The 18461-nt window shown below is 38.6% G+C and overlaps 1 protein-coding gene across 1 annotated transcript; it reads left to right on the plus strand.

The window, feature by feature from the left end:
• Nucleotides 1-4155: 4155 nt before the first annotated feature.
• Nucleotides 4156-8625, plus strand: atp5pd (ATP synthase peripheral stalk subunit d). Its single transcript, XM_039826277.1, has 6 exons — nt 4156-4230; nt 4688-4826; nt 5182-5278; nt 5503-5574; nt 5971-6033; nt 8387-8625. Exons 2-6 carry the CDS (start codon nt 4705-4707, stop codon nt 8516-8518), a joined length of 486 nt encoding a protein of 161 aa, XP_039682211.1. The 5' UTR covers nt 4156-4230; nt 4688-4704; the 3' UTR covers nt 8519-8625.
• Nucleotides 8626-18461: the final 9836 nt, after the last annotated feature.

The raw sequence follows: 18461 nt of genomic DNA on the forward strand, positions 1-18461 counted from the left end.
CACAGGTTAAGTATAGTGTCATCACGTTGATTCAGATTGTTTGATTAAGGGGACTGTTACTGTTAATGTCAAAGTTGAAATTTATGACAGATTGTTCATTCCTGCCTTAAATCCTATTTTTTAAGCGCATTTAAGAGCGTGTATTTTGCTTCATTCATATGTCTATTGTTTTTAGTTCTCTAAATGTTCGAGGTTTAAAGAATAACATTAAGCGTAAGGCCATTTTTTTATTTTGTAAGGAACTCAAAGCCAACCTTATTTTGTTACAAGAGACACATTCTAACAAGGACGACGAAAAATTCTGGAAGCAACAATGGGGAGACAATATTTTGTATTCACATGGAACCTCTCATTCTGCAGGAGTGATGATTTTATTTTCTGGGTTTATAGGGAAAATTATTGATTATAAAAGTGATGAAGCAGGTCACTGGCTAATGGTTGTGGTGGAAGTATTTGATTTTAAAATGATTCTGATTAATGTATATGGGTACAACAACAGGTCTCTCAATAGAAATATGATGTTAAAGTTAACTCAAGCTATCAGGGAATGGAGTGCAACTTATGGCACGGATAGCATAATATAGAGGTGATTTTAACATAGCACCTAATTCCTGGCTTGACGAAAAACCTCCCAAGGGGTTACAACCAGAATATAATGACATGTTACACAATTTTTGTTTATCCAATAACTTGGTAGATTATTGGAGAGTGACACACCCTAACACAATACAATTTACATGGATCAGCCCAGCAGATGCTAACCTATGCTCAAGGTTAGATTATTGGCTTGTGTCTCCAAACATTACTAATCTTACACCACAAAATGTGATATTCAATCATCTCCTCTCACCGGACCATTGTCTTATTGGTTTGTCACTATCAATAGTCAAACAAAAACAAAAATCAAACAATATTTGGAAATTTAACAATACCTTGTTGCTGAACGAAGAATTCTGTAGCCAGATTAAAATAATATGTCTTGAAATTAATGACATGGATTTTTCAGATATAAGTAAAAGGGAGAGTGGTTTAAATTTCGAACAGAAGCAACAAGCTATTGAAGCTGGAAAGAAAATAGCCGACAACCGTAACGTAAACAAAAAGGAAATAGTTGAAAAGTAAGTTTATTATGTGGGAAAACCTAACCTATCTGTAGAAGAGACTCAAGAGTTACACATGCTCCAGAACCGATTAGACGGTATCTACTTGGAGAAGGCAAAAGGTGCCTTTGTTAGATCAAAAGCCAAATGGATTGAGCAGGGGGAAAAGAACTCATCATATTTTTATAGCCTTGAAAAACGGAGACAGACCAAAAAATGTATAACAAAATTAAACCAAAATGGAAATATTATTCAAGACACAAACAAAATAACAGAGGAAGTATGTCAATTCTATAGCAACTTATATAAGAAAAAATTTCAGAGTGACGATTGTGATGCCTTTATGGAAAGTGTAAACGAAAATGTAACAAAACTAACAGATGAAGACAAACTTTTACTAGATAAAGATGTAACCTTAATAGAAATTGAAACAGCTTTAAAACAAATGAAAAACGGTAAATCACCGGGTATTGATGGTTTATCTATAGAATTTTTTAAGACTTTTTGGTCAGACATTAAAAATGTATTATTTAATGCGTTATCCGATTGTATAAAAAGGGTCAGTTATCCCCAACAATGAAAACTGGTCTGATAACCTTGTTGCCCAAACCCAACAAAGATTTGCTCCTATTAGGTAATTGGAGACCTATAACTTTACTTTGCAATGATTATAAATTACTAGCTTTGGTATATGCTAACAGAGTAAAAAATGTCTTGAACAAGTTAATAGACGAATTTCAGTCAGCTTTTATTAAAGGTAGACACATTCATAACAATGTGAGACTAATAATAGACATGTTAGATTACCAGAGCCTTATTAACACAGAAAGCCTAATATTGTTTATTGATTTTTTCAAGGCATTTGATTCCATCGAACATGACTTTTTACTGAAATCGCTCCAACTTTTTGGGTTTGGCAATAATTTTTGTAAGGTAATCAAAATGTTTTATGATCAAATATATAGTTACATTTCACTTCAATCGGACATCACTCCAAGAATCAATGTCTCTTGTGGAATAAGACAAGGGTGCCCAATTTCACCAAAATTGTTCATTCTCTGTACGCAGCTTTTGGCCTATTTTGTAGTAAATAATAAAGACCTTGAAGGGATAAAAGTTTGGAACGAAAAAATTGAAAATAAGTCAATTTGCTGACGATACAGTGATATTTCTAAAGGACAAATCAATTCTTCAGAAGGCTTTAAATGTGATTTCTGTTTTCTCCAGGGCATCAGGCCTTTGCCTTAATTTAAAAAAATGTGAAATACTACCTTTGTATAATTGCACCGAGTCTAACTTGGAGATGATTCCAGTTAAGAATGATGTAAAATACTTGGGTATTCATCTATCTAAAAATTTGGTAATAAGAGAATCCAAAAATATCACAGAGAGATTTGAAGAAATAAAAAGAAACCTAAATCATTGGTTAACAAGAGACTTAACTATTTTAGGACGTAACCTATTGTCAAAATCAGAAGGGATTTCTAAATTAATTTACCCAAGCTATTCTCTCTATATTAGTTCACAAAACATAAGAAAAGCAAATACTATAATTTACCAATTCATCTGGCGTAATAAAACTTACTACATTAAAAAATCACAACTTGTAAAGGACTATAATAAAGGGGGGTTAAAAACAATTGATTTTGAATCTATGGTTGGAGTTTTTAGAGTTAACTGGGTAAAAGCTTTTTTGGAAAAACCTGATTCTCTGTGGTATCATATTCCCAAAAACATTTTTGATAAAATGGGAGGCTTGGAGTTTCTTTTAAAGTGTGATTTCGAGGTATCCAAATTGCCAGTTAAACTGTCTGATTATCATAAACAAGTTCTTCATTACTGGAAGATGGTATTTACTCATAATTTTACACCACATGGCTCCACCTTGTGGAACAACAGAGTAATAACAATTAATAGAAAAACACTTTTTCTCAGAAATTGGTTTGAAAAGGAAATTATTTTCATCACGGATATATTAGATGAACAAGGTAATTTTCTTAGGTTTACGGATTTTAAAACAAAATTCAATATACAAAGTTCAATAAGGGATTATAATAAGATTTGTAAAGCAATACCAATAGCCTTATTAAATATGATACAAAACCATTTACATTATTCCAAAAGTCAAATAAATTTGCCAAAACTGCAACTAAATCAAATTCCCCTGAATAGTAAAAAATGTAACAATAATTGTATTAGCAAAATATTCAAAGGTAAACTATTTCATGATTTTAACCAAAATATAAAAATAAGGCATTTTGATGACAAAATAACAAATAAATATATCAAATTCATGAAATGGCCTATACCTCCTAAAATCAAAGAAATGCAATTCAAAATTATAAATGGATATTATCCAGCAGCAGCAATGCTTAAAAAGAGATTTGGTTTTGAAGTGGAGCCATGTGTGTTCTGTTCCCAATAAGATGAAACTATTGAACATTTGTTTTTCTCTTGTCCAGTGATAAAAAGGTTCTTGCAAGATGTCATGAATTGGCTGGAAACAAAAATGGAGAAAATTACACATTTAAAGTTGGAGCTAATTCTTTTTGGTAATGAAAACCTTCCAAAAGAATTTTTTTAGAATTTACAATATCATAACAATTATGGGTAAATACCATATCCATAAATGCAAATGGCAAAACAAAAATCCATCCCTCATGGTGTTTAAAATTGAACTGAGGGAATACTTTGCTTCCTTGAAACTCCTGAAAGACTCCAGTGATAACATTTACTCGATATGTGAAGATGTCTCAAAATATTTGTCACTATAATTTGTAAAGCTTCCATGTAATTTTATTTTAAGAATATATGAAGACTGAGGACAATATATGTATGTTCACAACTTTGACATGCCTTATGGACTGTAATGCCTTTGCTTAATTTATTTTTATTTTTTTTATTTTTTTTTTATTTACTTTTTTATTGTAATTTGTTCTATTTCACTGTGTTTAACTATTTTCTGCACATAAGTCTCCCAACGAGAGATTTTGTAAATTGTGTTTTGTTAATAAGTGTGTTTTAATAATAAAAAAAATATAAAAAAAGCTAACTGTTAAATGAACCTTAGCTCATCGTACATTTCCGTTTCCTGTCGGCAGTCAGTTTGGAGGAGTTCGTTCCATCGACGGTATGACATGTAGCTAGCTGATCAACTTTATCATAAAGATGCTTTAAACAGATTGTTGCAATGTAATCCAGGAGGAATGTAGCATATTATTTTACAAAATGTTGCAACAGGACACTAAAGTAAATCTGCTGTTTAATATTCTGTCTGTCGGCGGTATTGTTGTTCTGACCTTGCTAATGTTAGCTACGTTTGCTGACTGGGTTTGTTGTTGTTATGTGGGACACAGTACAAACTAATACCGTCCCTTAGCTGGCAAATTATCAATTTGTTTGTGTCTTTCCAAAGAGACTCGGGGCCATATCCAAATATGTGTTAAAAGAAATGGGGGACACAGATATCTGTGTCCCCCATGCTTATTTAGAACAATGCCAATAAAGAGAAGCTATTTCAAGTGGCTACGCCATTAACATTGTTCATTGTGAGTAAGGATCAATCTTGAGTTTCCCTGCCCCTCTAGTTAACACGCAGTGAAACATGGCTGGGAGACGAGTTGCACTGAAGACCATTGACTGGGTGGCTTTTGCAGAGAGGGTCCCGCCCAACCAGAGGACCATGTTTAATAACCTGAAGACACGGAGTGATGCTGTTGCTGCAAAGTTTGTATTTCAAGTTTTATATATATATATATATATATATATATATATATACACACACACACACGCACGCACACGCACACACACACACACACAATTTCCAACATATGTCCAGCTCTTATCATTGTAGTGAACTTTGAAAATTCTTACCGTTTTAGAAGGGTAACGGTAATGCTGCAACACCAATGTACTTCTAAGTATAGTATTATGTGCATATTCTTCTGCACATTTAGCAGGCATTACATACACACACACACACACACACACACACACAATATGTTGGTACTACGCTATTATCTTGACACACCACTGCTAAAGGTAAACTATGGTGTTTATAAACAGATGACTGTGTTCACAGGCTCACCTCTCTGCCAGAGAAACCCGCTGCAATCGACTGGAGCTACTACAGATCTGCTGTGGTTAAAGCAGGCATGGTGGATGAGTTTGAAAAGAAGGTAAGAGAAGTTACCAGCAAATCTGACTATGTAATCCTGAAAACTGATTTAAACAGAAGTGAAAATAAAACCAGTATTTTATTATTATTATTATTATTATTATTATTATTATTATTATTATTATTATTATTATTAGGCAAAGTGATGGTGGTAAGACAATAATAACAGCATGTTGAGTATTTTATTGTTATGAGATATCCTATTAACTTTCTGTTTCTTCTCAGTTCAGCAGCCTGAAGGTTCCTGAGCCTGTAGATACTCAGACAGCTCTTATCAATGCACAGGAGGCAGAAGCGGTGAGTGCCAATGTGATGGCATTAGATGGCATATGCATTTGGCAGTGTATTGTAATTTGATTCAGGTTTTCCTCAAACTATAGAAAAGAGATTAAGTGTAGTAAAAGCAATTTAAAAATTTTAAATACTTGTGTTTATGTACAAACGCCAACAATCATAGAGAAGCAATACCTATAACTTATTTTGGTTTACATACAAACTTTTGATAGAATTTTAATTAATACATTTTTCTTGAAGTAAAATTTGAGCTGGGCCATATCATCAAAACAAACAATATCATCCACAAGTGCATTTGTTTTAGATGGTCTTAAAATGATTTAGTTGTTTTTCCAATGTGCTTACGCAACATAGTGGCAATGGATTTTGTAGTGTACACAAACTTTTTTTGTCTTCCAGAACACAACGGCTGCTGCCTACATCGAAGCATCCAAAGGTCGTATTGCCCAGTATGAGAAAGAGGTGGGGAATTATAAATGTAAAAACTTATATCATAACCCCTGTGTGTATCAGTACTGTCTTAAAATACAAAAGCTGGAAATTGTCTTCGACACAAATCTACAATCCGGATCACAGAGATATACAGACTAAAGGTATGGTCACATTAAACCTCCGTCCTACAAATATCCACCAGAGGCGGCTTCAGCCCCGAATGTTTTGAGTGTAGCCCCGAATGTATTTTGAAAAGTTGACTGACAAGTATGAAACCGGACAATAGCCTATGTAAACCCCCGAAATCATAAGTTGCCTTATTTCATTGTGCTAGAACTCTTAATAGAACTGTAACTTTGTCCAGTTTATTCTTCCAAGGCGAATAGAACGGGTAGCTACGTGCGGGGTCTGACCATCATGCCATATTTGTTGCTATTACCTAGCAACCGCCTCTAAGTGAGGAAAGCTGTGAAAGGTGTAATTTTCTGAGAAATTAAAGCCAAATCTAATACATTGATGCCATCAACACAGTTTAGGAGGGCAATGATTTAGTTTATAGTTCCCGTGATGTTTACAGTCTACGGTTCAGACTCAAACACACAGAGCTCTGAAGCAGACCTGTACGTCGCTTAGTGTCCATTCTCTCTGTAAAAATAGAGATGAGCAGCGCGCCTTCCGTGGTCTGTGCAGCTTCAGGTTCAGCTCTGCTGTGGACATGCTGCGGCAGATGTGACGCGTTTGTTCTCCGTGTTTTTCTGCCGTAGTTTTGGTTTTCCACCTCCGACGTAGAGCAGCGTTCAGCCACTTCCCTAAACTTTGTCTCATTCAGAGACCACAGTCTCAAACAGGGCTCTGAGTCTGTCAGAAGGTCTGAGATCTACCGTATCAGCAGAGCAATCACGTAATGCACAGCAGGCTATGGTGCAGGTAGATTATTTTCTGAAATATATAGTGACTTTACTCTTGTAACAGCCTATTATAACTTTATTTTTCTCAAAATATCAGGACTCCTCCAAATCTCAGAGAACACAGATATATTTTTTTATGTGCAAAGTTTTGAACATGAGCAGAAATCTTGCTCAAACACATCTGAAATATTACAGTCCAGGGGTTTATTAATTCATTAAAATTAATGAATGTATCATTGAGGTGAATAATTGTCATATGCACATTTAAGGAGACTACTTCCTCAACAAAAGATGCAAAAGAGGAGGGAAGAGTAAATGATGCCTAAAGGCTACATGTGTGCTGACTCAGATATAATTAGAAAAGCCGATCTACAGGAGAATAAATGGATGAATGTGATACAGAAAGCCCAAGAGCCTTATTGCAATATATTCCAATATATTTTTATATTTGGATTGTAATCTGTTTCCCTTTTACATAAAGATATTTCCAGCATAAATTGGTTCAGAAAAAGGTATAAATAGGTTCATACAAATTCATGAGAATGCAGGAAATTAAGTGTTTAATGCAAAATACATTCTGAGGGTGGAACCCCAGCCCCCCGCATCATAAGTCACCAAACAAATCTGGAAACCAAACCTTGGCCTTTGGGTTGCCAGACCAGTTATGATTAGGCCAAATAGTGGCGCCATAACATCTACAAACTGGGCAGCTCAAATGAACGTACACTGGTTATTAACAAGCTGGGCAAGCCAATCGCTGTTTTGCATTGCATTCAGTTTATTTAAATGGGTCCAGGCTAAGCCCCGAATCTACTCAAGTCCTAGAAACGCCCCTGTTACCCACTTAACCCTTGTGTTGTCTTCCCGTCAACCTTGAAAAACACTTTTTTTCCCGATGTTTTTGACGCCTTTTTATCACAATTTGTTTTTGCTTTTTCAAACGTTTTAAATTGTTACATTTTTCTTCTACACTTATCCAGCGCATATTTCTACATCCCCATATTTTCTGATATAAAACAAAAATTGAAAACAGGTCAATTTGACCCGAAGTCAACACAAGGGTTAAGATATTACATCCTTTCTGAAGCGTGCCGGGCAATTTCGTTAAACAGAAATGCAAAATGTCCACACCTATAGACTGCCATAGGGGTTTTTCTGCAGTTTTACGTCAAAATGTGTGCACCAGGGCACCTTGGTATCTCACCTGGTAGAGCAGGCGCCCATATATAGAGGTTTACTCCTCGACGCAGCGGCCGCCGGTTCGACTCTGACCTGCGGCCCTTTACTGCTGTCATTCCCCCCTCTCTCTCCCCTTTTAATGTCTTCAGCTGTCCTTTATAAATAAAGGCTTAAAAATGCCCCGAAAAATAAATTCTTCTTCTTTCTTATTTACTTCCCTTGTCTTATATTTCCTGATTCTACCACAAAATCTTCCTCTTCACTTTTGTCCTCATCCTGTGCTCTTCCTTTCCCAGCTGGACAAATTCCGGAACATGATTCCCTTCGACCAGATGACCATCGAAGACCTGAACGACACTTTCCCAGAAACCAAGCTGGACAAAGAGAAACATCCTTACTGGCCACACAAACCCATTGCTGAACTGTAAACGTATCTACTCTGACCATATTCTATATATAATGTATCTTCCACTGAGGAAGACCTGTACAGTATGTGTATTAAATTCTTGTTTCATCCATTCAGGAGTGTAGTAAATAACTGAAATGTTGTTTTTTTTCCACTGCAAGAACTATATTACTGGAGGAAAAAATTAAAATGAAGCATATTAGACTTAAGTGATTCCTAAAAATATAGTTAAACTTTCTTGCCTTATGAGATCAGTAAAATGAGTTAAAGGTTGTCAGTGTTCACAGGCCCAGTATAAACAACCTCATAGACCCCTCACAGGCAAAAAATAGTTGTTTTATTACTAAATTTCTTCCCAGGCGTTATGAACTCAATTTGATCTGTTTGACTGTGTTTTCTTTCTAAATTTGGTATGAAATATCCTCCAACACTCACTAGAAATCTAACCCTTGTGGATACACTGATGAGTTTTAAAGTACACACTCGGCCAAATCACTCTCAGCAGAAAGCAGAGTAGGGTTTCCTTCCCTCGTGGGGTCACTGTTGTCTTTGCGAAAGCGACCTATAGTTGTCAGTTTTCTGCATCAGCAGGGCAGCAGCACTCATCTCTTTATATATTTACTCCTGTCTGCAGGTAGGCACGCCCTTACTGTGTTGGACCCACTATTACATTAGACAGAATCAAGGCATTCATCAGTGTGTGGCTGGCTTGTACAAATGATCATAGCTCCAGCCCTTTTATTATGCAGTGTCAGACTTGTTCAGGCTTTGTTATGACTACAGCATAAATCTACATTTCACTGCTGGAAATATGAGCGTTCTCTCAGGGATTGGAGAGAGACTTTAAACATAAAGCCTACTTTCTGCGCTCTTATTACACTGTTATTATGGGTTTGGTTTGTGGTCTTATACTGTACATAACTCTGTCTTTCGATGCAGACATGATGGTGATAGGTGGAGGGATGTACTCTGGCCTCAACATTGTGATTGCCCCAGGATTCATCATATAGAGCAGTGGCAAGAGACTGTCTTCCTCCAGGGGGCAGCATCTGTCTCATTAAGAGAGATGTGTTAACCTATGGCCTTACCTTGTATTCACCTATTGAACTCACTGCCATCAACCTATTTTTTATAATCAATTTATTTAAGCCAGGGTTTTTCTAAGCAGTTTGCATTTTGCTTTTTGTTTTCAAAGTGGAGAAAAGGTGACACATTCAGACACTAGACAGTATTAAAACTAAACCATGTGTTAGTAGGTCTTCACCCTTTTTCAAAATAGCAGCGCATATTAGTTATTACTCAGATGGATGAACTAAAGTAATATTACCCCTTAAAATGTTCTCTTTTTTCATACTTGCTATGAAAAAGTTAGGACAGATAAGTTTGTTAGGACAAATGCCAGAATTACAAAAGGGAAAATCACCTACCTTTATTTCCTAAATACTGAAGGAAAAGCAATGTAATGGAACTCAACAATTGATACTGTATATGCATGAAATTCATTGACAGTATTTGAAAAAAAGAAAAAAGCTGTGGTTTGTTATGTTTTACTTATTTAAATCTTAAATAAATTGGCACACCAGTATTATTGCAATTCCACAACATTTGGCAACTTGCTAGAAACAGCTTTAAAAAAGTAAATGGTGATCAAAATCAAAGCAGCATTGACATTTAGATATCTTGGGTCAAGATCCAAAAGACACTTGATCTTACAGTTCCCGTAACTTACTACAGCATCTTTTATTAGAATCTCCTCACCTGCTTAATGCCCATTGAGTAAACATTTCTCCAAGCCCAAACTTAGATGACTCTGGTGACATCATCAGGGTTATTTCTTCAGGCATGGCAAATGTCCTCCAGAGCCACATGAGACATGATATAGTTGTCTCCACAGTCATAGCAGCAGAAGTGGAGACATATAAACATATTTAGGACTTTCTTTCAGCAGCCTCACATTTTCTAGATTGCAGGCCGTAACAAAATGTCTCTGTCAGCACACCGTGAGGCTCCGGTGCCCTCAATGCTCTCTCTTGATCTCTGATTTCCCCACTCAGACATGTTATACATTCCACAGTGGAGCAGTGATAATCCTCCCAAAATCTACACTTTATGTCATACTAGCAAGCTCTTGTCTCTTCAGTCTGCAACTGGGTAAACTTGACATGACTGTGGTGCAACATGACCACACAACTCCACAACAGCTTTCTCAAGACGCTACTCGAGAGTTAAGATTAAAAACTCTGCAAGTGGAGCAAAGAATCGAAACAGGCTTTGAGTCAAAGGGGAAGAAATAAATATTCTTTAAGATTAAGGGATTTCTCACATTCCCGGTATCATTTATCAAAATCATGTTTTTATTGTCTTTCTGTCCTGTCGTTGCCAAATGTTCATTGAAGCTAAACAGCCAAATTGTAATTTTACTTCTTTTTAAGTACTTTGCAGTTGTGGATCACATCCTCAATGCTAACCAATCAGGTTGACCTTTGACCTTTTGGAGTGCAGGCAGCTCCCTAGCAACATAACAGGGTTCTGAACTCTGATTAAGGGTCGCTGACTGTCACCTGTGCCCAGCTACTATGTGAAACAGCTATACATGCATGTGCACACAACTGTGTGTGTGTGTTTGTGTGCGTGACCCCCTACAGCTCTACTTTCCCTGGGCTCAGCCATTCTTTTCCCAGCTGACCATTCAGCTGTTGCCAACACTTGTCCACTTGATAACTGTTGCCGCAACTCAGAACTCAGCACGCTGGTTTACTACCAGTAATGATTTTAATAAAATCCCTATGTGACATGTAGCCCATAATCTGTAATTGAACAGAATAATTTATTTGAAGGATTGTACAGAGAGAAATTAATGTGTCTTCAATCCAGTCAAGCATTTGCAAAAGTAAAAAATCAGTTTAATCCATGTTTGACATTGGGGCGTGTGGTGCTGAGCTGTGCTATGTGTGAGTTGGTGTGTGACAGGCCCTAAATTCCTCTGATGCTATCCTGAATTAGGCAGCGCTGTTGCTGGGTTGGGTTTCCATTTAACATGTGCTCATAATGTTGAAAAAGCACGCTCAAACTATTTATCAGCTTTTAATGATCTTTTTTTTTGTTGGCAAAGTGATCTTTAAGGTTTCAAGACAGGAATTCACACCAATCTCTCATCATGCTGTTATGTCCTTGTAATTTATTTTAACCTTAATGCATTTAATATGAGATAGTTCAACTATCTACCACTACCACATTCCTTCACTGGTGCAAAAGCATGGATTATGTTGTAGTCTGCATAATGCTCTACTGTGTGATTGTGGGTCCATTTTGCAAATCTAGGGAGTGTATAACCCATGTTCTATGCATGCCATATCTAACTGGCCTCATTGAAACTAACAGTGCAACATTATGTCATTTATAAATATTTAATTTGAATCATGAGGGTTGCGGGCTCATGGCTTGAAATTGTTTTTATGCAGGTATTGGGCCTATCCACTTGATAATTATAACATTAATTATCTAAAAACTAAACAGCAGTACGATGCCATTATTGCCTTATTTGCAGAGTCCTCCTCCCTCAAGAATTGCTCCATCATTCTCTGTCCCAAAACCAAACAGCTCACATCCGCTCCTGTGTGAAAATCTAAGTGTTCACTTCCTACCTATCCATCACTCAAGCTATTATGCTCCTCATTTAGACATCCATCAAACGTCACATGTTCCATTACACAATCCATCATGCTCTGCACTTGTCCCGCCTTTGGCTGATGATGTTTGTCACCCTCCAATGCCCAAAGATGTGTGTTTCCTTTAGAGGCTGGAGGGCACACCCCCGCCTCCTCCAGATTCTAATGACTGGATTTAGGCAGGAACCATTTTTTTTCTCTTCTCATCCAAAGGCCACGACCCGGGCCAGAGGTCAGAAGGGGTCAGCCTGGTTGCCAAGGAGGAGTCCACCGACAGGGCAAAGCCACTGGTGCTCATTGGACTGTGCAAACAGCAGTTCTGCTGAGTCTGACAGGCCTGAGAGCAGAGGAGCCCTGGCAGATTGCATTATCATAATCAGACAAGAAGCAAGGGTTGATGAGTGAAAGGTTGTATAGAGCACGCAACAACACACTCATTCAAAGCCAAGATTAAGTCAAGAGAGCTCTAGTGACAGGACAAGCTTTTGTTATTGTGATCAGTGGAGCTTTCTGTGATGGTCCATCCACAATGCATTGTATCACTTAGGGCTGGGTCATGCTAGAAAATAAGTTTGTACAATGTGTTGTCCAACCACATCGCAAAAGTGGCCACACTCCAAGGTGGGGTGAAGAGCTGGCTGTCAGATTACAGATTGTCAGTTTCCGAAAATTACAGAACAATGTTTACATTTTTTAATTTTTAAAGGCTTCGGGAGTCAAGTTAGTTATTCGGTTCATGCAATCAGTAGCTTTCTTCTTATCGCTGGTCAGGCCCGGCATCTCCTCCACATTATGCGTTCTGCCCTCAGGGATACATCCTGGGCTCTTTGCAAGGTCACTCAGCTTTCATGATTAACACATGAAAGACAAAAATACTAAAACAGAAATACTAAAACAGCAGTTTAGATGCAAACAGTTTAACAAAGAAACTGAAGCAAAACTGTTCTAAGCATAATTTTCTAATACTATGGTGATAGTAAGAGAAACTAGAAACAACAAGGGAACAAACAGAATTGGGAGAATAAAATATACAGAACCTGATCCTTCCAAAGAAACATGATTTTACTATCACAGTTCAAGGTCAAGGTTCAGTACCAAAATCCAAATGTATTTTTGTAGAAAGAAAAAGGAAAAGTTACATTGGGATCCTGACATCTTACAGCAAGCATCATCTCTTTGCAACAGACCGCCAAACACCATGACATGGTGACATCATGAGAAAGTTGTCCCCCTCCCGTTGACAAGGCCGCCTGTTGCCATGGGGCTCCTGGAAATGGCACTGTGGATCCCAGTAAATGAAGGCTGGTGGGGGTGGGGACGTGAAGGCAAGTAAATAGAAGTGCCATTTGCAGTGTGTTTGCTTGATGTCCTCAGAGCCAAATTATGCTCAGTTATTGGGCTGCTGGGCATTGGGCGGCTCCCAGTAGCTCTGTGCAGCAGGACCCCCCACTCTGGAGGACATTGGCGTGTTTGCTGAACGAACAGGGCACCCCGACGCGGCCTCTGGGAGCCATGTGAGCTGACAGCAGCCGTGCACTTTCACTCATTAAGAAAAGAGGATGATGAGGGACAAAATGAAAAAGCAGACCGCAACAGCAAATCACCATTCACAAACAGAAATAATTAGTCATAACACAGACATCAGCCAGGAAAAAGGAATTTACATGATAAAGCTTAGCAGTGTGGAGCTTTCTACACATATATGTTTAGTAGTTTTATCAACAGACTTTGGCTATAATTGCTATATGATGTATGATTTTGACTGGATGCAATCCTATGAGTCTCTGCCAAACTAAGCAACCCTGATCTCCAAACCATGTGATGAAGACAGTGCCTGGTCTACTTCATGCACACTACCCATTTACTCAGTCGGAACACACAATTCCCAGATCCCCTTTGATACCTGATATTTAGACATGCAGGCGCATGCTGTGACCTCGCAATCACTTTTTGCTAGAGACACCCAACACCAGAGTCCTTAATCCTGCCACAGCGCTTCAGTGGGAGAGGCGGGGCGAAGGAGGCGGTTGTGAGGCATTTCATGACTGGGGAACTCATGACCCACTGGGGATTAATGAGCATTCTGTGAGGGGCCTTTATTGGCTTGTTGACCCTTGCTTTCTGATATGTTGATCTCTATCTGGCTCAAATTTGGAATGGCATGCATAGACTGAATGCATTTAATGTTCAATCAAAATATAAAAATGTTAAGAAAATAAGTTTGAGCTACTCAAATAAAAGAAATGCCTATTTTAGGCACAGCTATAGATTTTAAGCCACGCTAGCGACTTGGCTTTAAGGATGGCAATGTCACCTGTCAGTTAGTCTACCACTTTGGTCCAGACTAAAATATCTCAAAAGCTATATGATAGGTTGATCGCTTAATTTGGTACAGATATTTAAGGGCACTAGGAGATAACTGTTAATGACTTTGGTGCCCTGTCGTCAGGTCAATCATTGAATTTGCGCAATACTTTGGTTGATTATCAGATATCATTATCAGATGTTCCTTTCAAACCCAGCTCTATGACTCATGTGTGTAACTGGACTTATTTAACTGGTGAAAAATAGATTAATCATAAATTATAATAAAATTTTAGGGGTCATTTTCCATAGTAGGCTAATGGGATTTGACAAACATTGCTGAAATATACAGTAGAGGGAACCCTGCAATCCTAAATTGAAGTGGGTTGTTGATAAATAAAACAAATTATATCATAAAAAAGAGAGTGATATTCAACATGATTATTGGGATGAAAGCTTCAGTGTGAGGTGAAATGTGAGCATGTGAGGGCTGCATCACACAAGTGTCAGGGCAGCATTGTGTCAGATCGGAGGTGTTAGGACTGCAGCTGCAGAGTGAGTTGTGGCTCAGTGTGGGTGGCGGCTATCTCGCTGCTGGGGCGGTGTGTTTATGTGTGCTGGGGTTAGGGCCACGTGCACAGTGCAGGCTCACACACACACACACACACACACACACACACACACACACACACACACACACACACACACACACACACACACACACACACAGATAAACCACAGAGACTCTATTGATTCCAGCTAATCAAGGCAGTGGCGCAGGGGGAAGAAGCACGTGTGTGTTGTGTGTGTGTGTGTGTGTGTGTGTGTGTGTGTGTGTGTGTGTGTGTGTGTGTGTGTGTGTGTGTGTGAAGTCAACACATTCCCCACATTCCAGCACTTCCCAAAGAGGCATAAAATATAAGCCAAGACACTGAGCTTGCAGCCTTCTTCTCACTGCTGGGGACCTCCTGCTCTTTAACTCAACTGCCCTTCTCTCTGCGAAGTCACTGTGCACTTTGCTGTGGCTGTAGTTTTCAACAGTATTTTTTTTTTCTCTCTCTCTCTCTTTTAATTCCACCCACGAGCTGACCATGCAATGACTTCTGGCTGAATCACACTGACAGGACAAAGACACCACATATTTATGTCTGGTTTAAACTGGTCCTTCTCAACTGGCATTACAATAAAATCGGACCTCACCCATAAAGTTGCAACCGATAACATGCGCATTTATAACAGATTAGTCAGATTAATTGGTTGAGCTACACCCAGTGACACTAGTTCCAAATCCTTTAGAAGCAAATGTGATAAAATGTTATTTCTAAACATCCTCCTAAATTATACTTTATTTTTGATGTTTTTCTGGCCTGCTTATCATGCAAGTTAAAGTGATGGTTCGGAGTAATTTACCCTAGGGTCCTTTGCACCATGACCTCGAGCCAAACACCCCCCCAGAAGCTTTTTTCACCTGGGTCTAACACTGGGCGAGTTAGCGTAGAGTAGCTTTAGCCGCTGAGTAGCTTAGCGCGGGGGTAATGGACCCACGTTTGTATCTCTTAAATGACCCCACTAATAATGCCCGAAATGATACCAAAGGTCTACACTAGTATATATAGGTTATGCTCTCATAAAACGATGGATTGGAAAGTTTGTAAGTACACCAGAAGTTTATGAACACTTGCCTGCTCTCTTCTGCTCTCTGTTGCTGTTGCTGCTGCTGCGCTGCTACCTGCAGTTAGACGAGTGCTTAGGGCCGTCTATAAATTACTACACCGAAAAGAGATACAACAAAAATATGTATTAATTTAATGATTAAATAAGGTAATGTCTCCAAACTTACCTCAATTATTACTTGTCTCCTGCTAGTTATATTACAGCACTTACTTTAAAAAATAAGTTAAATTAAAAAATATTTTTGTTGCATCTCTTTTCGGTGTTGTAATTTGTAGATGTCCCTAAGCACTCGTCTCACAGCAGCAACAACAACAGCAGAGAGCAGAAGCCAGCAGGCAAGTGTTATTTACATAAACTTCTGGTGTACTTACAAACTTTCCAATCCATCGTTTTATGAGAGCATAACCTATATATACTAGTGTAGACCTTTGGTATCATTTCGGGCATTATTAGTGCGGTCATTTAAGAGATACAAACGTGGGTCCATTAGCCCCGCGCTAAGCTATTCAGCGGCTAACGCTACTCTACGCTAACTCGCCCAATGTTAGACCCAGGTGAAAAAAGCTTCTGGGGGGGGTGTTTGACTCGAGGTCATGGTGCAAAGGACCCTAGGGTAAATTACTCCGAACCATCACTTTAAACCCAGAAAGTGCAGTATTAGTGACAATAGCTAGAACGCATCAGACAACAGTGAAAACAGTTTTCTACAACTCAAGGACAAGTTGTCAAATTGTTCCCATTTGTGAAGCTGGAACAAATCTTTGCTTATATTTTTTGGACTATTAATCGGTTATCGTCTGTCGATTGACTAACCGTTTAATCAACTAATTGATTACTCCAGTAAAGATATATCCTTATGAGAGCCAGAAGATAAATGCTGCCCTTGTTGTGAGCAAAGATCTTATTTGCACTGGATCAGATGGAGCACAGCGCACACCATCAACACTCTGGACAGTGATGCAGATATTGATTATGTTGCAGTGGAATCACCTGAAGACTTTGTGCAGCTGCTAGTGGCCACATGGTACAAGCAGAACAAGGCTGCCTGGATAGAGAGGAAGGTCTGACAACCAGGACAGCTGGACCTGCACAGAACCCACCAGCCAAGTAATGCCCACTGACCCTCCTCTTCCTCCTCCTCCTCCTCATCCAAGACTCAAAAGCCACAGCGAGAAGGTTCACAGTAAGGCATCGTTACCATAGAAACTCTGTTTGCATTTCCCAGCGAGCAATTCAGGGACCGCTGGCTTTCAGCTGGAATTCAGACATTCATTTCAATGCACAGTGCTGTCTGGAAAAGCAATTGTCTATGTGGGGCAACTTATTGAAAGACATTCTAGGTGTGTTTCCGTTTAAGTGAAAAGGCAGACAAAAAGAGCCTTGGCCATGAACTAGATGTCATCTTAACAGGCCTGGCTCACAGGTTGCATCTACTGGTGAAGCAGCACGGCTAAGAGCTCCAATAACAGGATTTGTTCCCTGCGTTTGATTTGAGGTGATCAAAATATAAAGCCTTCCATTAAAGCAGGGAACCTGAGCAGGACTGTACATGCCAATCAAAATTTGGAGTGTGGTTGGAGAGTGCGGCTCTCTGATGCGTGCCCAGTCACAGGGTTGTATTCAGGTCTGTCTTCAGTCCTCTCTCTTTCTCTCTCGCTCTCTCTCGCTCTCTCATACCAGGCTGCTGCGCTGGAACAAAGAGGCCTTTCACACTGACCTTGACACACAGCCACCCCCATCACCACAGGAACCAAGGCAGAGGAATCCACTCCCAACTCTCTGATATCAATCTCTCTGTACCCCTGGCAGACGGTCCCAGCTCAAGGCTAAGGTGAACCTTGGAGAGGAAGCTAATGCACATCATATGAGTGATTTTATTCCAATGGAGAATATGTGGAAAAAAAAAATGCACCTCAGATTTTTATATCTGATCTGAAATTACCCAAGATGTCCATCTGCAGCCAAACGTAAAATACCAAGTTTGGATTTACAGCTGTAATGTGATTAATAAGCATTGGTTAATGTGCAGGGTGTTTTTTTCAATTTATCGATTGTTAGTTACAAAAAATAGTAAGAAGCAACCATCAGTTTCCCACAGCCTAAATAGATCAAATGTCATTTAAAAAAAAAAAAGAAAAAAGAAAAAAAAAAAAAAAAAAAAGTGATTTAGTCAATTATTGATTTTACAAAAGCACCACAGAACACTCATCCAGGGAATAAAAGCTTTTATTCTCAATGGCAAATTTTTTTTGTTGCTTTTTTTGGTTGTTTTTTAAAACAATTGTACAGCCTGAAAAAAACAAAACATGAATTCAGGCA

The sequence above is a fragment of the Perca fluviatilis genome, chromosome 15, assembly GCF_010015445.1.
Source record: "Perca fluviatilis chromosome 15, GENO_Pfluv_1.0, whole genome shotgun sequence".
NCBI classification, from domain to species: Eukaryota; Metazoa; Chordata; class Actinopteri; order Perciformes; family Percidae; genus Perca; species Perca fluviatilis.